At 46.7% G+C, this 26576-nt stretch overlaps 1 protein-coding gene across 2 annotated transcripts in view; it reads left to right on the top strand.

The window, feature by feature from the left end:
• TMEM273 (transmembrane protein 273) overlaps positions 1 to 26576 on the top strand; it is a 122251-nt gene that overhangs the window by 7444 nt on the left and 88231 nt on the right. For both annotated transcript variants that reach the window (XM_063963408.1, XM_063963409.1), the window contains exon 2: positions 13377 to 13415. In XM_063963408.1, the coding sequence (XP_063819478.1) occupies positions 13377 to 13415 (39 nt within the window). The remainder of the gene's footprint in view (positions 1 to 13376; positions 13416 to 26576) is intronic.

Genomic DNA, 26576 nt, shown 5'->3' with positions numbered 1-26576 from the left:
GCTTTGCAACAGGATGACTGCTGTCATATTTCATCTTCCTCACAAAGGACTGTTGGACAGTCAATTGCATACTGGAATTAGTACAAGTGGTCTTCCAACTTCCCCTCTGGGATGACGATTGACTCCCAGCAGCAGCAACAACAGCAGTGGCAGCAACAGCAGGTGTACCACTCAAGGATCCTCCGGAGGAATCCCAGTTAGGAGAGGACTCGTCAGCCTTGCCAGGGACATGGCCTGCAGGACTACTGATGTTCATGGCTGAGGAGGAAGTTGACGTTGAGGGAGTTGGTGGTGTGTCTTGCAGGAGCTTGGGTACAAGAGGAAGAAGGGATTTAGTTGTCAGTGGACTGCTTACGCTCTTACCCAAAGTTTCACAACTTGACACTGACTTTTGATGAATGCGCTGCAGGTGACATATAAGGGAGGATATTCCTAGATGGTTAACATCCTTACCCCTACTTATTACAGATTGACAGAGGCAACACACGGCTTGACACCTGTTGTCCGAATTTGTGGAGAAATAATTCTATACCGAAGAGGTGGCTTTTTTGGTATTTTGCCCAGGCATCACAATGGGCTTCTTCATCCACGGACTCAGGTGTCTCCCCCGGTGCCTCATTTAAACAAACCACATCACCATCAGAATCCTCATCATCAACTTCCTCCTCAGCGCCAGCAACACCCATATCCTCATCCTGGTGTACTTCAACAGTGACATCTTCAATTTGAATATCAGGAACTGGATTGTGGGTGCTCCTTCCAGCATTTGCAGGGGGCGTGCAAATGGTGGAAGGAGCCACCTCTTTCCGTCCAGTGTTGGGAAAGTGAGGCATTGCATCCGCTGACACACTTGGACTCTCCTTGGGAATTTGTGATACCATCTTAGAGCACACAGTTCTTTTCTGTGCTTTTTCCAGCTTAACTCTTTTAATTTTTCTATCGGGAGGATGAGGGCTTCCATCATCATGTGAAGCTGAACCACTAGTCATGAACATAGGCCAGGGCCTTAGCCGTTCCTTGCCACTCCGTGTCGTAAATGGCATATTGGCAAGTTTACGTTTCTGTTCAGACCATTTAAATTTCTTTTTTGGGGTCTTTTTACTGAACTTTGGCTTTTTGGATTTTACATGCCCTCTACTATCACATTGGGCATCGGCCTTGGCAGACGACGTTGATGGTATTTCATTATCTATGTCATGACTAGTCGCTGCAGCTTCAGCACTAGGAGGAAGTGGTTCTTGATCTTTCCCTATTTTATCCTCAAAATTTTTGATCTCCATTATTTTTCTGGAGTTATATACCACAATATGCGGCACAGGAATGACTGATGGCTGATGCACAGGACACTACCACTGGTCTGATGCAGCACAACACAGCAACACTGTAAGGGACTTGTTGTTATTATAATTTATTATTATACGGCAGCAGTGTACATATGGCTGCAGAGTATACCACTGTGACTGCCTGGTCACTGGAATGACTGATGGCTGATGCACAGGACACTACCACTGGTCTGATGCATGACAACACAGCAACACTGTAAGGGACTTGTTGTTGTTGTTGTTGTTGTTGTTGTTGTTGTTATTATACGGCAGCAGTGTACATATGGCTGCAGACTATACCACTGTGACTGCCTGGTCACTGGAATAACTGATGGCTGATGCACAGGACACTACCACTGGTCTGATGCAGGATAACACAGCAACACTGTAATGGGCTGTATTCACGGGCCGATTTGGGGTCAGATGTGTGCTGAGCGTGCAGGTGGAGACGGGGGGGTGCTCATTTCACCCAGCGGGTGAAGTGAGCGACCTGCTAGATTGTCCTGCATGCAGGCCAATCTAGCACCAGCGATAGCGATGCGCGGGGTTGCGCATTGCTATCGCTGTAAGGGGTACACACGGAGTGATCGCTGCTTAAAATCTAAGCAATCTAGTCAGATTGCTTAGATTTTAAGCAGCGATCGCTCCGTGAGTACCCCCCTTAAGGGACTTGTTGTTATTATTATTATTATTATTATTATACGGCAGCAGTGGACTTATGGCTGCAGAGTATACCACTGTGACTGCCTGGTCACTGGAATGACTGATGGCTGATGCACAGGACACTACCACTGGACTGATGCAGCACAACACAGCAGCAATGGACATATGGCAGCAAGAGGACACATCCACTGTGACTGCCTGGTCACTGGAATAACTGATGGCTGATGCACAGGACACTACCTCTGGCTGGACTGATGCAGCACAATACACCACCACTGAACTGATGCAGCACAACACAGCAGCAATGGACATATGGCAGCAAGAGGACACAACGACTGTGACTAGACAAATACAGCACAAGACACGGACACTGAGAGAATGGGGACACGTCCTCTCTGTACACTCTCCAATACCGGAGTGAAAATGGCGGCGACGCACGGTTTCTTATATGGAATCCAAACCCCGCGAGAATCCGACAGCGGGATGATGACGTTTTGCCTCGTTCTGGTTTTGAGTCAGACGGGAAAACCCGAGCCTGACTCAGATCCGGGCTCGAATGGTGAAGTTCGGTAGGGTTCGGTTCTCTGAAAACCGAACCCGCTCATTTCTAATATATATAGATGGGGCATTTCAGTCGTCGCCATTTCAGTTGGGGCGTTTAGTTGCTGCCATTTTGTAAGATCAGTGACTAGAGCTGGTTAGTTGTAGTGTCTTCCTAGCAACCCACTATGAATAAGGTCATTCCAATTAATAAATTCAATGACCATTTAATCCAACGCAGTTGTGTACGTGTATTTATTTTAGTTGATCACCTAGCTTAAAGTGTATAGTTATTGTCAAGCACAATAAATTAATAGACAGCTTATGGATTTTCAGATATTGGAGACTCGACCTGTTCTACTTACAGTATTCCTTTGACCTTGGCTTTGATATTTGACTACTGCTGCCTGGCCTAGCCTTTGGAATTTTTATTGGATTACACTTTATGTCTTTACCCTTTACTTTGGGAATCATTCCCTCCCTTACATTAAAGTTTCTTTTAGACCTGTTGCTGTTTATTTCTGTTTATATATGCAATACAAATAATTAGATCTCTATTACAATATTTCTTTGCCAGAGGAAAGTTGTGTTTTATGAGTTGATGTTATGCTATGTACAATGGCTTCAATCTAATTTGTATATTCAATACTGCAATACAACTTGCCAGTGGTATATTTACAGTTGGTAGACTATGGAGAAATTAAATTGTGGGCAAAAAGGGCCAACTTGGTGTTGCTGTAGCATTTAAACGATGGCAATGGCAGCACAACCCGCCCGCCCAATTTGCCCAAAAGTACTAGCTATCCTATAGGGTAGCGGACACTTTTGAGCGAGATCCCACTGCCTCACTTTACGGTGGGTGTTGTGGAAATTTGGTCAGTCGAGATACTCAGACTATTTTATTGTACTACTGTACTTATTTGTACTACTTGAGAAATAATCTACTATATCACATTATGCATACACTTTGTATTATTATTTCGTACATTTTGCATATTAAGATAGGCCTCTCAATAATAAGAAACCGTGATAATTCAATACTACCCAAGCCAGGGCCGGTTCTAGACCTTGTAACACCCAGGGCAAAAGTTTCCTTCGGCGCCTCCCTCATTAAAAACAGGGACAGTGCGCACAAAAGGCATGCATCAAAAATATGGGTGTGGCTTTATGGGGGAAGGGGCGTGGTCACATAATAGTACCAATTCACATTACACCACACAATAGTGTCAGTCCCATTATACCACACAGTAGTATCCCTTATACACATTATGCCATTTTAGAGCCCTTTATACCACAGAAGAGCAGAGCTTCTTATACACATTATGCCAGGTAGAGCCTCTTATACAAAACATGCTTGTTGCCAGGAGTCTCATGCACATTGCTCATGCACATCTTAACTTGTTTTAATATACACATAATTTAGAAAACATTTAATCAAGAAATACTGTAAATGCAATGCTACTGCCATTACCTTAAATATCAGCGGGCCCATACATTAGCAATAAATTGGTATATAAGGGGAGGGGAGGGGAGGGGAGGGGAGGGGAGGGGAGGGGAGGGGAGGGAAGGGGGAAAAATCATACAGAAGTTCTCTAGTCTTAAATTCTTATATAACCATCTAAATGTGCATGACACGTGAATGAAAAGTATGTCATGGAAAGTACTCACAGGCCACCTCTGGACTACACATGATGCCATGTGGAGCCGCCACACCCAAATGCAGAGCTGTGATGCTGCGTTGCTCCTCAATCCTTTCTGCGGCTGCCCACAGAATGTTCTGCGGTGCGAGATGATGTCAGACATCATCGCACACCATACAGCATTATGGGAAAGTGGAAGGGTCAACGCTGACTGTGATGAGCTGCATGTACCTACAGTATGTATATATAATTACCATGGCGCTGTTGAGCTGGTGGGGCATTAGCGGGGCGACTGCGGCAGCATCCTTATGGCTGCAGTGCCTGTGCAATAGCCCTGCTCCTGACCCCACCAGTAGGCAGAATAGTTTTAAGGAATTGATGACTATGGTAGGTGAAGATCTGGGTTCTGATTCTATGGATTTATCACTAGAGTTGTGCGCAGTTCCTCATTTTTTGGTTTTTGGTTTGGTTCTAATTCATCATCATGTTTGGGTTTTGGTAAAACCACCCTCAAGTGTTTTAGTTCGGATTCCATTTTTGGCTCAGTTAAAAATCGGTAAAAAAAAATGATAATCATTGATAAAAAAAAGTATTAAAAAAACAGCCAGAATCATGTCATTTTTGCAATCCAAAACACAAAATTCTAATTCAGAATCTCAATTCCGAACCGTGGGAAGATTCAAACAGAGTCCCAGATCTCCTTGAAACTTTTGGACCGGGATTGGGTTCAGTTCAGATCCACGCGTCTCTTTATCACAAATATACAGTATGGTGTTATTCATGACAGTGTGCATGATAAAGGGATAGGGAACACTGTTAGTTTATTATTCTATTACTGTCTTCTCAAGATAGCGATTTGTGGTTACAGTATATGGGGAGGAGGTAGAGAAAAATAACATGTACAGTATAAAATAATTGTCATATTGGCCCAGCAGGCACACTCCAGAGATATCTGTGAATAGTGATGGGTCATTGAAAGAAAATATTGTTAGCAACAATATTTAACATTGGTCATCAAACATTATATAGCATACCTCCCAACATGACCCTCTCCAGGAGGGACACAATGCTCTGCTCCTGGACTTCCCTCTTAATTTATGATTGCCATCACCTGTGTTGAACTAGTTAATGGATAAGAAAGGTGTTTCGCCACAAGTGATGGAAATCATAAATTAAGAGCATACTTACCTACTCTCCCGGATTCTGCGGGAGACACCCAGTTTCTCAGGTAGTCCCCCGCATCCCCAGAAGAGTGGGCACCCCTCCCACATTTTGCCCACTTCAGAGGGAAGTGGGCAGAATGGGTAGCTAAATAGGGCAAAATCATGGACCTGGCAGAGGGGCGGGGTTTAATGACGCCATTATAAGCAAATCGCGTCAATGAAGTTCCACCCCTATGCAAATACCGACCAATCGCTGTATTTTCACGTGCAGTGGGCAGGGCCTAATGATGCCATTGGCTCGGTCCCGCCCCCGTCACCGCCCACCTGCTTCTCCTCTCTGGTTATCTCCCGGAAAGGAGAAAAGAAATGTAGGTAAGTATGATTAAGAGGGAAGTCCAGGAACGGAGTATTTTGTCCCTCTGGGAAAGGGTCATGTTCGGAGGTATGATATAGTACTAAACATTTATTAAGAATCACAGATGGTTCCTGATGATAACTAGCTATAACACTCTAAGCAAGGGATTTGAACACCAAACCTTCCTATACTATATTCAAACACTTATCTTATGGGTTATTATTACTAGTGATGAGCGGGTTCGGTTTCTCGGAAACCGAACCCCCCCGAACTTCACCCATTTTACACGGGTCCGAGGCAGGTTCGAACCCCTTGCTCGGCTAACCCGAGCGCGCCCGAACGTCATCATCCTGCTGTCGGATTCTCGCGAGATTCGGATTCTATATAAGCAGCCGCGCGTCGCCGCCATTTTCACTCATGCATTGGAGATGATAGGGATAGGACGTGGCTGGCGTCCTCTCCGTTTATTGTTGAACTTGATTGCTTTATTGCTTAATTGTGGGGAGGACTGGGGAGCAACTGTTAGGAGGAGTACAGTGCAGAGTTTTGCTGATCAGTGACCACCAGTTTTATCCGTTCTCTGCCTGAAAAAAACGCTCCATATCTGTGCTCAGTGTGCTGCATAATATATCTGTGCTCACACTGATTAATTGTGGGGACTGGGGAGCAGCTGTATTATATAGCAGGAGTACAGTGCAGAGTTTTGCTGACAGTGACCACCAGTATACGTTGTCTGCCTGAAAAACACTCCATATCTGTGCTCAGTGTGCTGCTTTATTGTGGGGACTGGGGACCACCAGTATAATTAATATTATATAGGAGGAGTACAGTGCAGAGTTTTGCTGACCAGTGACAACCAGTATACTATATATAGCAGTACGATACGGAAGGCCACTGCTGTGCCTACCTCTGTGTCGTCATTAAGTATACTATCCATCTACATTCTATACCTGTGGTGCATTTTAGTTTTGCAGTTTGCTGACACAGTGACCTCCAGTATACTATATATAGCAGTACGATACGGAAGGCCACTGCTGTGCCTACCTCTGTGTTGTCATTAAGTATACTATCCATCTACATTCTATACCTGTGGTGCATTTTAGTTTTGCAGTTTGCTGACACAGTGACCACCAGTATACTATATATAGCAGTACGATACGGAAGGCCACTGCTGTGCCTACCTCTGTGTCGTCATTAAGTATACTATCCATCTACATTCTATACCTGTGGTGCATTTTAGTTTTGCAGTTTGCTGACACAGTGACCACCAGTATACTATATATAGCAGTACGATACGGAAGGCCACTGCTGTGCCTACCTCTGTGTCGTCATTAAGTATACTATCCATCTACATTCTATACCTGTGGTGCATTTTAGTTTTGCAGTTTGCTGACACAGTGACCACCAGTATACTATATATAGCAGTACGATACGGAAGGCCACTGCTGTGCCTACCTCTGTGTCGTCATTAAGTATACTATCCATCTACATTCTATACCTGTGGTGCATTTTAGTTTTGCAGTTTGCTGACACAGTGACCACCAGTATACTATATATAGCAGTACGATACGGAAGGCCACTGCTGTGCCTACCTCTGTGTCGTCATTAAGTATACTATCCATCTACATTCTATACCTGTGGTGCATTTTAGTTTTGCGCAGTATATATAGTAGTAGGCCATTGCTATTGATACTGGCATATAATTCCACACATTAAAAAATGGAGAACAAAAATGTGGAGGGTAAAATAGGGAAAGATCAAGATCCACTTCCACCTCGTGCTGAAGCTGCTGCCACTAGTCATGGCCGAGACGATGAAATGCCATCAACGTCGTCTGCCAAGGCCGATGCCCAATGTCATAGTAGAGAGCATGTAAAATCCAAAAAACAAAAGTTCAGTAAAATGACCCAAAAATCTAAATTGAAAGCGTCTGAGGAGAAGCGTAAACTTGCCAATATGCCATTTACGACACGGAGTGGCAAGGAACGCCTGAGGCCCTGGCCTATGTTCATGGCTATTGGTTCAGCTTCACATGAGGATGGAAGCACTCATCCTCTCGCTAGAAAAATGAAAAGACTTAAGCTGGCAAAAGCACAGCAAAGAACTGTGCGTTCTTCTAAATCACAAATCCCCAAGGAGAGTCCAATTGTGTCGGTTGCGATGCCTGACCTTCCCAACACTGGACGGGAAGAGCTTGCGCCTTCCACCATTTGCACGCCCCCTGCAAGTGCTGGAAGGAGCAACCGCAGTCCAGTTCCTGATAGTCAAATTGAAGATGTCAGTGTTGAAGTACACAAGGATGAGGATATGGGTGTTGCTGGCGCTGGGGAGGAAATTGACAAGGAGGATTCTGATGGTGAGGTGGTTTGTTTAAGTCAGGCACCCGGGGAGACACCTGTTGTCCGTGGGACGAATATGGCCATTGACATGCCTGGTCAAAATACAAAAAAAATCACCTCTTCGGTGTGGAATTATTTCAACACAAATGCGGACAACAGGTGTCAAGCCGTGTGTTGCCTTTGTCAAGCTGTAATAAGTAGGGGTAAGGACGTTAACCACCTCGGAACATCCTCCCTTGTACGTCACCTGCAGCGCATTAATCATAAGTCAGTGACAAGTTCAAAAACTTTGGATGACAGCGGAAGCAGTCCACTGACCACTAAATCCCTTCCTCTTGTAACCAAGCTCCTGCAAACCACACCACCAACTCCCTCAGTGTCAATTTTCTCCTTACCCAGGAAAGCCAATAGTCCTGCAGGCCATGTCACTGTCAAGTCTGACGAGTCCTCTCCTGCCTGGGATTCCTCCGATACATCCTTGAGTGTAACGCCTACTGCTGCTGGCGCTGCTGCTGTTGTTGCTGCTGTGAGTCGATCGTCATCCCAGAGGGGAAGTTGGAAGACCACTTGTACTACTTCCAGTAAGCAATTGACTGTCCAACAGTCCTTTGCGAGGAAGATGAAATATCACAGCAGTCATCCTGCTGCAAAGCAGATAACTCAGGCCTTGGCAGCCTGGGCGGTGAGAAACGTGGTTCCGGTATCCATCGTTAATTCAGAGGCAACTATAGACTTGATTGAGGTACTGTGTCCCCGGTACCAAATACCATCTAGGTTCCATTTCTCTTGGCAGGCGATACCGAAAATGTACACAGACGTCTGAAAAAGAGTCACCAGTGTCCTAAAAAATGCAGTTGTACCCAATGTCCACTTAACCACGGACATGTGGACAAGTGGAGCAGGGCAGACTCAGGACTATATGACTGTGACAGCCCACTGGGTAGATGTATTGCCTCCCGCAACAAGAACAGCAGCGGCGGCACCAGTAGCAGCATCTCGCAAACGCCAACTCGTTCCTAGGCAGGCTACGCTTTGTATCACCACTTTCCATAAGAGGCACACAGCTGACAACCTCTTACGGGAACTGAGGAAGATCATCGCAGAATGGCTTACCCCAATTGGACTCTCCTGGGGATTTGTGACATCGGACAACGCCACCAATATTGTGCGTGCATTACATCTGGGCAAATTCCAGCACGTCCCATGTTTTGCGCATACATTGAATTTGGTGGTGCAGAATTATTTAAAAAACGTCAGGGGCGTGCAAGAGATGCTGTCGGTGGCCCGAAGAATTGCGGGCCACTTTCGGCATTCAGGCACCGCGTACAGAAGACTGGAGCACCACCAAACATTCCTGAACCTGCCCTGCCATCATCTGAAGCAAGAGGTGGTAACGAGGTGGAATTCAACCCTCTATATGCTTCAGAGGATGGAGGAGCAGCAAAAGGCCATTCAAGCCTATACATCTGCCCACGATATAGGCAAAGGAGGGGGAATGCACCTGACTCAAGCGCAGTGGAGAATGATTTCAACGTTGTGCAAGGTTCTGCAACCCTTTGAACTTGCCACACGTGAAGTCAGTTCAGACACTGCCAGCCTGAGTCAGGTCATTCCCCTCCTCAGGCTTTTGCAGAAGAAGCTGGAGACATTGAAGGAGGAGCTAAAACAGAGCGATTCCGCTAGGCATGTGGGACTTGTGGATGGAGCCCTTAATTCGCTTAACCAGGATTCACGGGTGGTCAATCTATTGAAATCAGAGCACTACATTTTGGCCACCGTGCTCGATCCTAGATTTAAAACTATGTTGTATCTCTCTTTCCGGCAGACACAAGTCTGCAGAGGTTCAAAGACCTGCTGGTGAGAAAATTGTCAAGTCAAGCGAAACGTGACCCGTCAACATCTCCTCCTTCACATTCTCCCGCAACTGGGGGTGCGAGGAAAAGGCTAAGAATTCCGAGCCCACCCGCTGGCGGTGATGCAGGGCAGTCTGGAGCGAGTGCTGACATCTGGTCCGGACTGAAGGACCTGCCAACGATTACTGACATGTCGTCTACTGTCACTGCATATGATTCTGTCACCATTGAAAGAATGGTGGAGGATTATATGAGTGACCGCATCCAAGTAGGCACGTCAGACAGTCCATACGTATACTGGCAGGAAAAAGAGGCAATTTGGAGGCCCTTGCACAAACTGGCTTTATTCTACCTAAGTTGCCCTCCCTCCAGTGTGTACTCCGAAAGAGTGTTTAGTGCAGCCGCTCACCTTGTCAGCAATCGGCGTACAAGGTTACTTACAGAAAATGTGGAGAAGATGATGTTCATCAAAATGAATTATAATCAATTCCTCCGTGGAGACATTCACCAGCAGCAATTACCTCCAGAAAGTACACGGGGACCTGAGATGGTGGATTCCAGTGGGGACGAATTAATAATCTGTGAGGAGGGGGATGTACACAGTGAAAGGGGTGAGGAATCGGAGGATGATGATGAGGTGGACATCTTGCCTCTGTAGAGCCAGTTTGTGCAAGGAGAGATTGAGTGCTTCTTTTTTGGTGGGGGCTCAAACCAACCAGTCATTTCAGTCACAGTCGTGTGGCAGACCCTGTCACTGAAATGATGGGTTCGTTAAAGTGTGCATGTCCTCTTTATAAAACATAAGGGTGGGTGGGATGGCCCAAGGACAATTCCATCTTGCACCTCTTTTTTCTTTCATTTTTCTTTGTATCATGTGCTGTTTGGGGACAATTTTTTTGAAGTGCCATCCTGCCTGACACTACAGTGCCACTCCTAGATGGGCCAGGTGTTTGTGTCGGCCACTTGTGTCGCTTAGTTTAGTCACACAGCGACCTTGGTGCGCCTCTTTTTTTCTTTGCATCATGTGCTGTTTGGGGACAATTTTTTTGAAGTGCCATCCTGCCTGACACTGCAGTGCCACTCCTAGATGGGCCAGGTGTTTGTGTCGGCCACTTGTGTCGCTTAGCTTAGCCATCCAGCAACCTTGGTGCGCCTCTTTTTTTCTTTGCATCATGTGCTGTTTGGGGACTATTTTTTTGAAGTGCCATCCTGCTTGACACCGCAGTGCCACTCCTAGATGGGCCAGGTGTTTGTGTCGGCCACTTGTGTCGCTTAGCTTAGTCACACAGCGACCTTGGTGCGCCTCTTTTTTTCTTTGCATCATGTGCTGTTTGGGGACAATTTTTTTGAAGTGCCATCCTGCCTGACACTGCAGTGCCACTCCTAGATGGGCCAGGTGTTTGTGTCGGCCACTTGTGTCGCTTAGCTTAGTCACACAGCGACCTTGGTGCTCCTCTTTTTTTCTTTGCATCATGTGCTGTTTGGGGACAATTTTTTTGAAGTGCCATCCTGCCTGACACTGCAGTGCCACTCCTAGATGGGCCAGGTGTTTGTGTCGGCCACTTGTGTTGCTTAGCTTAGTCACACAGCGACCTTGGTGCGCCTCTTTTTTTCTTTGCATCATGTGCTGTTTGGGGACAATTTTTTTGAAGTGCCATCCTGCCTGACACTGCAGTGCCACTCCTAGATGGGCCAGGTGTTTGTGTCGGCCACTTGTGTCGCTTAGCTTAGCCATCCAGCGACCTCGGTGCAAATTGTAGGACTAAAAATAATATTGTGAGGTGTGAAGTGTTCAGAATAGACTGAAAATGAGTGGAAATTATGGTAATTGAGGTTAATAATACTATGGGATCAAAATGACCCCCAAATTCTATGATTTAAGCTGTTTTTTAGGGTTTTTTGAAAAAAAACACCCAAATCCAAAACACACCCGAATCCGACAAAAAAATTTCGGTGAGGTTTTGCCAAAACGCGTCCGAATCCAAAACACGGCCGCGGAACCGAATCCAAAACCAAAACACAAAACACGAAAAATGTCCGGTGCACATCACTAAACTAACAGTGTGATTTGTGTGATCCTTTTCAGTAATAACTTTTAGTGAAATCTCCCTGCATACACAATGCTCAACATACAACCCACAGGACTTGAAGTCCCAACTTCATATACCACAGTCAGGGGGAGAGTTATCAAAGCTGGAGCGATATAAAGTGGAGAAAGATAAAGTTCCAATCAATCAGCTGTTGTAATTTTTCAAACTCAAAAAAATGACAGTACTTTATTTCTCTTCACTTTCTCTCGTCAGGCTTTAATACGGGTGGTCTTCAGTTTGCCGGTGGCCGGGCTCCCGACAACCAGCATACCAGCACCGGAATCCTGACCGCTGGCATACCGACAGCTTTTCTCCATCTTGGGGGTCCACGACCCCCAAGAGAGAGAATAGATAGCGTGGCGCACGTAGCGAGCCTGCAAGGGGCTCATTTGCGCTCTCGCCCAGCTGTCGGTATGCTGGCGGACGAGATTCCAGCGCCAGTATACTGGCCGCCGGGAGCCCGACCGCCGGCATAACATACTACACCCTTTAATACATCTCCCCCTAAGACACTTAGCACATGAGCTATTTGCTCCTGCTTGGAAGCTTTGTAATTCTGAGTATATTAAGCATACATACCAGTTCAATAATGCTTCGTTACTCCTTGCATGCTCCTAAATTCATACAATTATACTACTTGATGGGTAACATTAATAGATATAGGGAGTCATTCCGAGTTGTTCGCTCGTTGCCGATTTTCGCAACGGAGCAATTAAGGCAAAAATGCGCATGCGCATGGTACGCAGTGCGCATGCGGTAAGTATTTTATCACAAAACTTAGTAGATTTACTCACGTCCGAACAAAGAATTTCCATCGTTGAAGTGATCGAAGTGTGATTGACAGGAAGTGGGTGTTTCTGGGCGGAAACTGACCGTTTTCTGGGAGTGTGCGGAAAAACGCAGGCGTGCCAGGAAAAAACACGGGAGTGTCTGGAGATACGGGGGAGTGGCTGGCCGAACGCAGGGCGTGTTTGTGACGTCAAACCAGGAACGAAACGGACTGAGCTGATCGCAATCTGTAAGTAGGTCTGGAGCTACTCAGAAACTGCTAAGAATTTTCTATTCGCAATTCTGCTAATCTTTCGTTCGCTGTTCTGCTAACCTAAAATACACTCCCAGAGGGCGGCGGCCTAGAGTGTGCAATGCTGCTAAAATCTGCTAGTGAGCGAACCACTCGGAATGACCCCCATAATTCAACATATTCAAGGGTAAAAATTATTCTGTAAAAGTGCACCTCTATGGCACAGTCATTCAGCATTTATTGTGGATACAGAAGGTAATTGTTTTATTGGTATTTTAGTACCATTAAGAAACTGCATGGCATATGGTATTTCCCTTGTGTAATAAAGGTGGAAATATATGACCTTTAATAATAATAATAATAATAATAATATATTCTCTGTCTGTGCAGGTTGTGCTCATGCTAGTGGAAAAGTGGAAGAAGAGATAGGTGAGTTTAGTCACAACAACCAGGAAGAATTGTCACTATATTAATAGTTTTCCCTAATAACAAAACTTTTCTTGGGATAGCCATAAACCCAACACCTTATGACAGCTTATTCACTCAGTTTTGTACTACAGACTAAACTCAGGGCACACCTGCCTGCTGAAACTGTGCCATACTTGCCTACCCTTCCGGAAGTTGCAGGAGACTCATGATTTTTCCGGTAGTTCCCTGCAGCCCCAGAAGGGTATGTGGATCTACTGTGGATCCAGGATGGAGATAAAAGCACTGAAAATGACTGAAAACATGGACTATGAAGGAGCAGGGCTAAAAGACACAAATCATGTCATTTAGCCCCGCCTCTGGAGTGACATGATGTCTGACCCTGCCCTCCAAAGTGACCTGCTGTATCTCCTCTCCAGCCTTCTTCCGGAGAGGAGTAAAAAAAAGCTGTGTAAGTATGTCCTGCGCTTCACTGTTCCTAGCTAATGACTCAAAGTGCATTCAATTCATATGCGAATGTTCTATTATTTTTCTACAAATTTATGGGGTCATTCCGACCCGATCGCTCGCTGCAGTTTGTCACAGCACAGCGATCAGATCGGAACTGTGCATGCGCCGGTGCTGCAGTGCGCCGGCGCATGGCAGTCGTCATTGGCTAGCGATCGCCTCTGAGACAGAGGCGGTCGCTGGGCGGGAGGGAGCTGGACAGCGGCGTTAAGCCGCCGTTTAGGAAGGAGCGGTCCGGCCAACGCAGGCGTGGCCGGACCGTTGGGGGGGGGGGTGCCGCAGCAGCTGCGTGACGTCTCATGCAGCCGTTGCGGCCAGCGGCAGCGACAAACAACTCCCGACCAGGAGCTGCGCTGACCGGGAGTTACTCCAGAAATACAAAAGCATCGCCGCTGTGCAATGCTTTTGTATTTGTGCGGGGGAAGGGGCTGACTGACATGCGGGGTGGACACGCCCTGTGCTGGGCATCCCCCTGCATGTCAGGGAAGATGATCGTAGCTGTGCTAAATTTGGCACAGCTACGATCAACTCGGAATGACCCCCTTAATGCTTTGGTTAAAATTGTAGAACCCATCATGCCCTATTATGTTAAGAAACACTAGTACAATAGATTCTATTATATGGAAATTGCTTTACTAATACGCCTTAAGCATGCTTTCATTTTCATTATTATTATCCAATTTCCCAGCCCTGGAATATGGTCTGGAATACAGTGCAAATACCATAGGTACAACATTTTTACTTAACTTGATACACAGTTAAAATTAAATACAAAGTGGCCTTCTGGTGCTTAACAACATATAATATACATAATATAAATAACATTTTACTTAATTTTCTGATAACTGCTTCCTAAAGGATCTCTGTGGGGAAAATTTATTAAATGGTGGGTTAGAAACCATTTTCAAATGGGATTGTACATGTAAGGAATCCCATTGATTTAATAAACTCAAAACCACTGAAAAAAATTCAAAGACACCAAACTTTGAAACATAAATTGTTGCATACCTCACGATTCTGGTGGGACAGTCCCACCCACGGGCCTCAGTGTCCCGCAATGTGTGTGTACACTGTGTAGGGGAGTGAGGTCGGATCTCCCCGGTTACCCACTGCTCATTGCACGATGTCTATTAGGTTGAGAGAGGGACTGGGGCTTGGAAGCAGCGTGATGAAATTTTTTTTGGGGGGGGCAGGGCAGTCTTTGCTGCATTGTAGGCCATGGGCAAAGCAATGTGTACAACCCAGGTACTCAGGTGTGCTTTTTGTATTGGCAGTCGACTTCCTCTGGACACCCCACCAGAGCAAGCACAGCATGACAGGGAGGCAAGTGTAGCTGAACTCTCCTTTCGCAGACACAAAAAATCACTGTAGTCACTGTAGTCAGGCACCCAAAGTTGCTTGCAAAGCCCGCCACCCCCTCAAAATAAACACACCTATGCAAGCACATGCATGCACTCACACACACACTTGCCTGCAGCAGAAACACGTACAGCACCTGGTGTCCGAGAGCACCACACTACAGTGGAGCAGCTCTAACTAAAAATTACAGCTCCTAGCAGCGCTTGCTTCTGGCAGCAAGGGTTGCTGGGAGCTGTAGTTTAGATACAGCTGCTTCACTGTAGTACAATACCGCTGGAAACAGGTATGGGGAACAACATTTCAGGGGAAGGTCAATCATATAGCCACCCAACACCTCTCTCAACCACTTAGACATACCCTGCCGACCCTGGGGGTGTTACACTGGGACCATCTGAATGAACTTAACAGAGCACTGCTGGGTAAAATGAGGCAGCTGAGAAAAGACAGACATTTGACTCAGATGGGAAGCATACGTGTGAGCAGTTGTCATCATGTAGCCAGAGAGCACAGCGTGGATTAGCAGCAGAGAGAATGCCCAGTGGACAGAAGGCTGGGGCCGACATTATGACTCAGAGCAAACCCCGCAGTGAGACGCCCTGGCAAGAGGACCCTACGGTGAGGTACCCTGTTTGACCCTGAGAGTGGCCAGACAGCTGCTGGATCACTGAGAGGAGAAGACCCACCTGATGTTGAGAGCCAGAGCCTGATTGTGATGCAGCTGGGTCTGATGGATCCACAGGAGACCCGGGAGAACCCCTGTGGAATAGCACAGATGGACAGGCAGTAGAGGGCAGCCACAGGAAGTCTCTGTAAGGCCCCCTGCCAGAAGAACTGGATGGCACAGGCAGTTCCCCATGGCATGACTCAGAGAGGATCCCAGCTGATCCTCTGGATGCTGGATGAAGTGACACGAGGAGGCAACAGTGTGGCACTGAACTGGAAGTACTCCAGCAGCAGAAGACGGCGTAATAACCCAGCCCCAGGAGACAGAGGCACCATGGAGACCACAGAGGATAGCTCCCCACCGGCTTCAAGACCCCATCAGGAGCCTTACCGAGAAGGATCTCTGCTTCAGGGCCTGAGAGCACCACAGTAAAGACCTCAGGTGTAGGGCAAACAGAGCACAGGGCATTCGGCTGCAGATCACCTGGAGAGAACCCACTTGAAAGAGCAGCCTGATGCGGTGTTACACATTCCAGGCTGCACAGGAGATCGGAAGAGGCAGAAGAGCCACTGCATGGGGCTGAGATACACTGTTTAATTTAATGCCCTCCTGCTACAGATATATGCAGAGGCGGATTGGCCATAGGGTTTACAGGGAAGATCCCCGGTGGGCCGACGCACCCGTGGGGCCTGTTTTGTTTGAGGACATGTGGTCCTATTTATAGACATAATGAATAAGATGCAAAACAATTTGCATATATAAAAATGTCTTTGCCACTTAGCCTGTGATTGCAGATGATCTAGTGTATGCTCTCTCTGCCTGCTTGGCTGACATATAAGATTGAGTGAATAGTGATTAGGATTAGAGATGAGCGGGTTCGGTTTCTCTGAATCCGAACCCGCCAGAACTTCATGGTTTTTTTCACGGGTCCGAGCGACTCGGATCTTCCCGCCTTGCTCGGTTAACCCGAGCGCGCCCGAACGTCATCATGACGCTGTCGGATTCTCGCGAGGCTCGGATTCTATCGCGAGACTCGGATTCTATATAAGGAGCCGCGCGTCGCCGCCATTTTTCACACGTGCATTGAGATTGATAGGGAGAGGACGTGGCTGGCGTCCTCTCCATTTAGATTATAAGAGACTGAGAGAGATTTACTGGAGCTGACTAGGAGGAGTACTGTTACTGTAGAAGTGTAGAGACTGAGTGGAGAGAGTTTACTAGTGAGGACAGTGCAGTTTACTTTATAATCCGTTCTCTGCCTGAAAAAAGCGATACACAGCACACAGTGACTCAGTCACATACCATATCTGTGTGCACTGCTCAGGCTCAGGCCAGTGTGCTGCATCATCTATTATCTATATATAATATTATATATATCTTTCTGACTGCTCAGCTCACACAGCTTATAATTGTGGGGGAGACTGGGGAGCACTACTGCAGTGCCAGTTATAGGTTATAGCAGGAGCCAGGAGTACATAATATATTATATAGTGAGTGACCACCAGACACACAGTGCAGTTTATTTAATATATCCGTTCTCTGCCTGAAAAAAGCGATACACACAGTGACTCAGTCAGTCACATACCATATCTGTGTGCACTGCTCAGGCTCAGGCCAGTGTGCTGCATCATCTATTATCTATATATAATATTATATATATCTGTCTGACTGCTCAGCTCACACAGCTTATAATTGTGGGGGAGACTGGGGAGCACTACTGCAGTGCCAGTTATAGGTTATAGCAGGAGCCAGGAGTACATAATATATTATATAGTGAGTGACCACCAGACACACAGTGCAGTTTATTTAATATATCCGTTCTCTGCCTGAAAAAAGCGATACACACAGTGACTCAGTCAGTCACATACCATATCTGTGTGCACTGCTCAGGCTCAGGCCAGTGTGCTGCATCATCTATATATATTATATATCTGTCTGACTGCTCAGCTCACACAGCTTATAATTGTGGGGGAGACTGGGGAGCACTACTGCAGTGCCAGTTATAGGTTATAGCAGGAGCCAGGAGTACATATTATATTAAAATTAAACAGTGCACACTTTTGCTGCAGGAGTGCCACTGCCAGTGTGACTGACCAGTGACCTGACCACACTGACCACCAGTATAGTTAGTAGAATACTTATATTGTGATTGCCTGAAAAAGTTAAACACTCGTCGTGTGACTTCACTTGTGTGTTTTTTTTTTTTTTATTCTATAAAAATAAAACTCATTCTGCTGACAGACAGTGTCCAGCAGGTCCGTCATTATATAATATATAATATATACCTGTCCGGCTGCAGTAGTGATATATATATATTTTTTATATCATTTATCATCCAGTCGCAGCAGACACAGTACGGTAGTTCACGGCTGTGGCTACCTCTGTGTCTCTGCACTTGGCAGGCAGTCCGTCCATAATTGTAATACCACCTAACCGTGGATTTTTTTCATTCTTCTTTATACATACATAGTTACATAGACATCTTCTCTTTATCAACCAGTCTATATTAGCTGCAGACACAGTACAGTACGGTAGTTCACGGCTGTGGCTACCTCTGTGTCTGCACTCGGCAGGCAGTCCGTCCATAATTGTATACCACCTAACCGTGGTTTTTTTTCATTCTTCTTTATACATACATAGTTACATAGACATCTTCTCTTTATCAACCAGTCTATATTAGCTGCAGACACAGTACAGTACGGTAGTTCACGGCTGTGGCTACCTCTGTGTCTGCACTCGGCAGGCAGTCCGTCCATAATTGTATACCACCTAACCGTGGATTTTTTTCAGTCTTCTTTATACATACATAGTTACATAGACATCTTCTCTTTATCAACCAGTCTATATTAGCTGCAGACACAGTACAGTACGGTAGTTCACGGCTGTGGCTACCTCTGTGTCTGCAGTCGGCAGGCAGTCCATAATTGTATACTAGTATCCATCTCCATTGTTTACCTGAGGTGCCTTTTAGTTGTGCCTATTAAAATATGGAGAACAAAAATGTTGAGGTTCCAAAATTAGGGAAAGATCAAGATCCACTTCCACCTCGTGCTGAAGCTGCTGCCACTAGTCATGGCCGAGACGATGAAATGCCAGCAACGTCGTCTGCCAAGGCCGATGCCCAATGTCATAGTACAGAGCATGTCAAATCCAAAACACCAAATATCAGAAAAAAAAGGACTCCAAAACCTAAAATAAAATTGTCGGAGGAGAAGCGTAAACTTGCCAATATGCCATTTACCACACGGAGTGGCAAGGACCGGCTGAGGCCCTGGCCTATGTTCATGGCTAGTGGTTCAGCTTCACATGAGGATGGAAGCACTCAGCCTCTCGCTAGAAAAATGAAAAGACTCAAGCTGGCAAAAGCAGCACAGCAAAGAACTGTGCATTCTTCGAAATCCCAAATCCACAAGGAGAGTCCAATTGTGTCGGTTGCGATGCCTGACCTTCCCAACACTGGACGTGAAGAGCATGCGCCTTCCACCATTTGCACGCCCCCTGCAAGTGCTGGAAGGAGCACCCGCAGTCCAGTTCCTGATAGTCAGATTGAAGATGTCAGTGTTGAAGTACACCAGGATGAGGAGGATATGGGTGTTGCTGGCGCTGGGGAGGAAATTGACAAGGAGGATTCTGATGGTGAGGTGGTTTGTTTAAGTCAGGCACCCGGGGAGACACCTGTTGTCCGTGGGAGGAATATGGCCGTTGACATGCCAGGTGAAAATACCAAAAAAATCAGCTCTTCGGTGTGGAGGTATTTCACCAGAAATGCGGACAACAGGTGTCAAGCCGTGTGTTCCCTTTGTCAAGCTGTAATAAGTAGGGGTAAGGACGTTAACCACCTCGGAACATCCTCCCTTATACGTCACCTGCAGCGCATTCATAATAAGTCAGTGACAAGTTCAAAAACTTTGGGTGACAGCGGAAGCAGTCCACTGACCAGTAAATCCCTTCCTCTTGTAACCAAGCTCACGCAAACCACCCCACCAACTCCCTCAGTGTCAATTTCCTCCTTCCCCAGGAATGCCAATAGTCCTGCAGGCCATGTCACTGGCAATTCTGACGAGTCCTCTCCTGCCTGGGATTCCTCCGATGCATCCTTGCGTGTAACGCCTACTGCTGCTGGCGCTGCTGTTGTTGCCGCTGGGAGTCGATGGTCATCCCAGAGGGGAAGTCGTAAGCCCACTTGTACTACTTCCAGTAAGCAATTGACTGTTCAACAGTCCTTTGCGAGGAAGATGAAATATCACAGCAGTCATCCTACTGCAAAGCGGATAACTGAGGCCTTGACAACTATGTTGGTGTTAGACGTGCGTCCGGTATCCGCCGTTAGTTCACAGGGAACTAGACAATTTATTGAGGCAGTGTGCCCCCGTTACCAAATACCATCTAGGTTCCACTTCTCTAGGCAGGCGATACCGAGAATGTACACGGACGTCAGAAAAAGACTCACCAGTGTCCTAAAAAATGCAGTTGTACCCAATGTCCACTTAACCACGGACATGTGGACAAGTGGCGCAGGGCAGGGTCAGGACTATATGACTGTGACAGCCCACTGGGTAGATGTATGGACTCCCGCCGCAAGAACAGCAGCGGCGGCACCAGTAGCAGCATCTCGCAAACGCCAACTCTTTCCTAGGCAGGCTACGCTTTGTATCACCGCTTTCCAGAATACGCACACAGCTGAAAACCTCTTACGGCAACTGAGGAAGATCATCGCGGAATGGCTTACCCCAATTGGACTCTCCTGTGGATTTGTGGCATCGGACAACGCCAGCAATATTGTGTGTGCATTAAATATGGGCAAATTCCAGCACGTCCCATGTTTTGCACATACCTTGAATTTGGTGGTGCAGAATTTTTTAAAAAACGACAGGGGCGTGCAAGAGATGCTGTCGGTGGCCAGAAGAATTGCGGGACACTTTCGGCGTACAGGCACCACGTACAGAAGACTGGAGCACCACCAAAAACTACTGAACCTGCCCTGCCATCATCTGAAGCAAGAAGTGGTAACGAGGTGGAATTCAACCCTCTATATGCTTCAGAGGTTGGAGGAGCAGCAAAAGGCCATTCAAGCCTATACAATTGAGCACGATATAGGAGGTGGAATGCACCTGTCTCAAGTGCAGTGGAGAATGATTTCAACGTTGTGCAAGGTTCTGATGCCCTTTGAACTTGCCACACGTGAAGTCAGTTCAGACACTGCCAGCCTGAGTCAGGTCATTCCCCTCATCAGGCTTTTGCAGAAGAAGCTGGAGGCATTGAAGAAGGAGCTAAAAGGGAGCGATTCCGCTAGGCATGTGGGACTTGTGGATGCAGCCCTTAATTCGCTTAACAAGGATTCACGGGTGGTCAATCTGTTGAAATCAGAGCACTACATTTTGGCCACCGTGCTCGATCCTAGATTTAAAGCCTACCTTGGATCTCTCTTTCCGGCAGACACAAGTCTGCTGGGGTTGAAAGACCTGCTGGTGACAAAATTGTCAAGTCAAGCGGAACGCGACCTGTCAACATCTCCTCCTTCACATTCTCCCGCAACTGGGGGTGCGAGGAAAAGGCTCAGAATTCCGAGCCCACCCGCTGGCGGTGATGCAGGGCAGTCTGGAGCGACTGCTGATGCTGACATCTGGTCCGGACTGAAGGACCTGACAACGATTACGGACATGTCGTCTACTGTCACTGCATATGATTCTCTCAACATTGATAGAATGGTGGAGGATTATATGAGTGACCGCATCCAAGTAGGCACGTCACACAGTCCGTACTTATACTGGCAGGAAAAAGAGGCAATTTGGAGGCCCTTGCACAAACTGGCTTTATTCTACCTAAGTTGCCCTCCCACAAGTGTGTACTCCGAAAGAGTGTTTAGTGCCGCCGCTCACCTTGTCAGCAATCGGCGTACGAGGTTACATCCAGAAAATGTGGAGAAGATGATGTTCATTAAAATGAATTATAATCAATTCCTCCGCGGAGACATTGACCAGCAGCAATTGCCTCCACAAAGTACACAGGGAGCTGAGATGGTGGATTCCAGTGGGGACGAATTGATAATCTGTGAGGAGGGGGATGTACACGGTGATATATCGGAGGGTGAAGATGAGGTGGACATCTTGCCTCTGTAGAGCCAGTTTGTGCAAGGAGAGATTAATTGCTTCTTTTTTGGGGGGGGTCCAAACCAACCCGTCATATCAGTCACAGTCGTGTGGCAGACCCTGTCACTGAAATGATGGGTTGGTTAAAGTGTGCATGTCCTGTTTTGTTTATACAACATAAGGGTGGGTGGGAGGGCCCAAGGACAATTCCATCTTGCACCTCTTTTTTCTTTTCTTTTTCTTTGCATCATGTGCTGATTGGGGAGGGTTTTTTGGAAGGGACATCCTGCGTGACACTGCAGTGCCACTCCTAGATGGGCCCGGTGTTTGTGTCGGCCACTAGGGTCGCTAATCTTACTCACACAGCTACCTCATTGCGCCTCTTTTTTTCTTTGCGTCATGTGCTGTTTGGGGAGGGTTTTTTGGAAGGGCCATCCTGCGTGACACTGCAGTGCCACTCCTAGATGGGCCCGGTGTTTGTGTCGGCCACTAGGGTCGCTAATCTTACTCACACAGCTACCTCATTGCGCCTCTTTTTTTCTTTGCGTCATATGCTGTTTGGGGAGGGTTTTTTGGAAGGGACATCCTGCGTGACACTGCAGTGCCACTCCTAGATGGGCCCGGTGTTTGTGTCGGCCACTAGGGTCGCTTATCTTACTCACACAGCGACCTCGGTGCAAATTTTAGGACTAAAAATAATATTGTGAGGTGTGAGGTATTCAGAATAGACTGAAAATGAGTGTAAATTATGGTTTTTGAGGTTAATAATACTTTGGGATCAAAATGACCCCCAAATTCTATGATTTAAGCTGTTTTTTAGTGTTTTTTGAAAAAAACACCCGAATCCAAAACACACCCGAATCCGACAAAAAAAATTCGGTGAGGTTTTGCCAAAACGCGTTCGAACCCAAAACACGGCCGCGGAACCGAACCCAAAACCAAAACACAAAACCCGAAAAATTTCAGGCGCTCATCTCTAATTAGGATACGGTTGGTGTAATAAGCAAGAAAATATCTTTCTAAAGAATTATATAGTTTCCAAAGGCGTATCATATAATGTGCTCATAATAAGTCTTAGGGGGAGGGTGCTGCTGCCATGGCACATGGCTAGACCTTACACCTCTGGTGCTGCCCATGTGGGGCCACTAGTACAAATTTTTCCAGGGCCACTTTTTGTTCCCCTGGATATAGGGGTCTATTTACTATGCCTTGGCTGGAGATAAAGCGGATGGAGATAAAGTACCAGCCAATCGGCTCCTGTCATTTTTCAAACCCAGCCTGTGACATGACAGTTAGGAGCTGATTGGCTGGTCATTTATCTCCTTCCACTTTGTCTCCATCCAAGGCTTAGTAAATAGACCCCTTAGACCTGCTTATGGTTATTAAGAGTCTGAGGGGTACAAATATACTTAGGGAGTGATTCAGTAAGGATCGCATATACAATCCTTACTGCATCTCCCTGATGGTCAGGTCCTGTGCATGTACAGAACGGGTCCTGCTTTCTTGGAACAGGAATGCGAACGACCTCTGCCTGATAGACAGACAGAGGCATTCGGAGGGAGGGGCGGAGGTGGCTGGTGTTCGGGAAAATGGGGGCATATCGTCCCATGTTTTCGGGAGTGGCGAGGCCAAGGACTGCCTCGTGAGACACAGTTTCCTTGATCTCGGAAGCCGCACTGAGACAGCAAAGCTGAGAAAGCTGTGATGTTCATCACAGATGCGATTGCATTGCAAATGCAGGCAGGAGGTGGTGGTGTGCGCCTTCTCCTGCATTTGCATTGCTGAGGACTGCAATTGTAAAGCTGCTGCGTGCCCCGGGTGCTGGGATATGAGGGAGGGAGAGGACTGCACGTGAGGGATGGGAGGGAGTGTGCACAAGGCTAGTAATAAGGGTCCCAGAAACCTATGCAGCGCTCAGCAGATGAGTCTAGCAGAAAGGGGCCCATATACCTGTGCAGCACTCTGCGGACACAACAATGCCTACCGCACATACATAGAGTCCAAGCAAGTCTGTTTTCCAAAGTGCTAAGTGAGGACAGACAGCTGAAGCCATTTCTCCTGCAACTGCCGACTCGCTGCAACTGCAACTCCTCCTGCCTGCTGCTTCATGGACCTTCCCGTCATGGAGCTCTAGGAGTTTGGACTGTTTGCCGGCATAACACACAGCCAGTCCCTTCACAAGACCCGGGCACCAGCCGCAGCACTACCTATGGTGGTCATTCCGAGTTGTTCGCTCGTTGCAGATTTTCGCACTGCTGATCGGTGAGTGATTGACAGGAAAGGGGCTTTCTGGGTGGTAACTGAACGTTTTCTGGGCGTGTGCGAAAAAACGCTGGCGTTTCTGGGAAAAACGCGGGAGTGTCTGAAGAAACGGGGGAGTGTCTGGGCAAAGGCTGGGTGTGTTTGTGACGTCAAACCAGGAACGAAACTAACTGAACTGATCGCAATGGCTGAGTAAGTCTGGAGCTACTCAGAAACTGCTAAGAAATTTCTATTCGCAATTCTGCTAATCTTTCGTTCGCAACTTCGCACTTCTGCTAAGTTAAGATACACTCCCAGAGGGCGGCGGCTTAGCGTGTGCAATGCTGCTAAAAGCAGCTAGCGAGCGAAAAACTCGGAATGAGGGCCAAAAGCCCATCCCCAAAAGAGTAAAATCACAATTAAAACATTACAGTAGAGGGCAGCAAATATTCAATGTAAAGAGGATATCATAAGGAAACCCTGAATAACTCAATAAAAAAGGAAGAGCACCGCGTTCTAGAACAGCCATATTATACCACGTGGTCAGGTGAAGTACCTTTCTGATATGATCTTTTGTCCACAGTAGAGAGTGTCATAACATAGGGCAACCAAATATCAAAAAATTTTGATGCTGTTGATTCAGCATCCAATGAACACTCTACCCAGTCCATTTTATAGACATAGGCAAGTCTGGGAACTGGAAATGTCATAGAGATAATGGGGGTCATTCCGAGTTGATCGCTAGCTGCCGTTGTTCGCTGCATAGCGATCAGTGAAAAAAAACGGCTAATCTGGGCATGCGTATGCATCGCAATGCGCACGCGCGTCGTACGGGTACAAAGTAGAGATGAGCGGGTTCGGTTCCTCGGAATCCGAACCCGCCCGAACTTCAGGTTTTTTTACACGGGTCCGAGCGACTCGGATCTTCCCGCCTTGCTCGGTTAACCCGAGCGCGCCCGAACGTCATCATCCCGCTGTCGGATTCTCGCGAGGCTCGTATTCTATCGCGAGACTCGGATTCTATATAAGGAGCCGCGCGTCGCCGCCATTTTCACACGTGCATTGAGATTGATAGGGAGAGGACGTTGCTGGCGTCCTCTCCGTTTAGACTAGAGTACTAGAGAGAGACACAAATTTTGGGGAGCATATTATTAGGAGGAGTACTACTTGCTGCTGATAGTGTGACCAGTGACCACCAGTTTAATAATTAATCCGTTCTCTGCCTGAAAAAAAACGATACACAGTGTGACACAGTCACATACCATATCTGTGCTCAGCTCAGTGTGCTGCATCATATGTAATACTGTATATCATTATCTGACTTTGCTGAGTGCTCACTGCTCACACAGCTTAATTGTGGGGGAGACTGGGGAGCAGTTATAGCAGGAGTACATTTAAGTACAGTGCACACTTTTGCTGCCAGAGTGCCACTGCCAGTGTGACTGACCAGTGACCACTGACCACCAGTATTGTGATTGTCTGCTGACCACCAGTATATTGTGATTGTCTGCCTGAAAAAGTTAAACACTCGTCGTGTGGTGTTTTTATAAACGCATTCTGCAGACAGTGTCCAGCAGGTCCGTCATTACATAATATATATATACCTGTCCGGCTGCAGTACTAGTGTGATATATATATATATTTTAATTTTATCTCATTATCATCCAGTCTATATTAGCAGCAGACACAGTACGGTAGTCCACGGCTGTAGCTACCTCTGTGTCGGCAGTCGCTGGTCCATCCATAATTGTATACCACCTACCCGTGGTTTTTTTTTCTATCTTCTTGATAATAGTAGCTTACTTTAGGAGTCTGCAGTGCTGACAGACAGTGTCCAGCAGGTCCGTGATTACATAATATATATATATATACCTGTCCGGCTGCAGTACTAGTGTGATATATATATATATTTTAATTTTATCTCATTATCATCCAGTCTATATTAGCAGCAGACACAGTACGGTAGTCCACGGCTGTAGCTACCTCTGTGTCGGCAGTCGCTGGTCCATCCATAATTGTATACCACCTACCCGTGTTTTTTTTTCCTATCTTCTTGATACTAGTAGCTTACTTTAGGAGTCTGCAGTGCTGACAGACAGTGTCCAGCAGATCCGTCATTACATAATATATATATACCTGTCCGGCTGCAGTACTAGTGTGATATATATATATATATTTTAATTTTATCTCATTATCATCCAGTCTATATTAGCAGCAGACACAGTACGGTAGTCCACGGCTGTAGCTACCTCTGTGTCGGCAGTCGCTAGTCCATCCATAATTGTATACCACCTACCCGTGGTT

This window comes from Pseudophryne corroboree, chromosome 3 (genome assembly GCF_028390025.1).
Source record: "Pseudophryne corroboree isolate aPseCor3 chromosome 3, aPseCor3.hap2, whole genome shotgun sequence".
Lineage (NCBI taxonomy): Eukaryota > Metazoa > Chordata > Amphibia > Anura > Myobatrachidae > Pseudophryne > Pseudophryne corroboree.
This window is presented reverse-complemented; position numbering and strand designations above follow the sequence as displayed.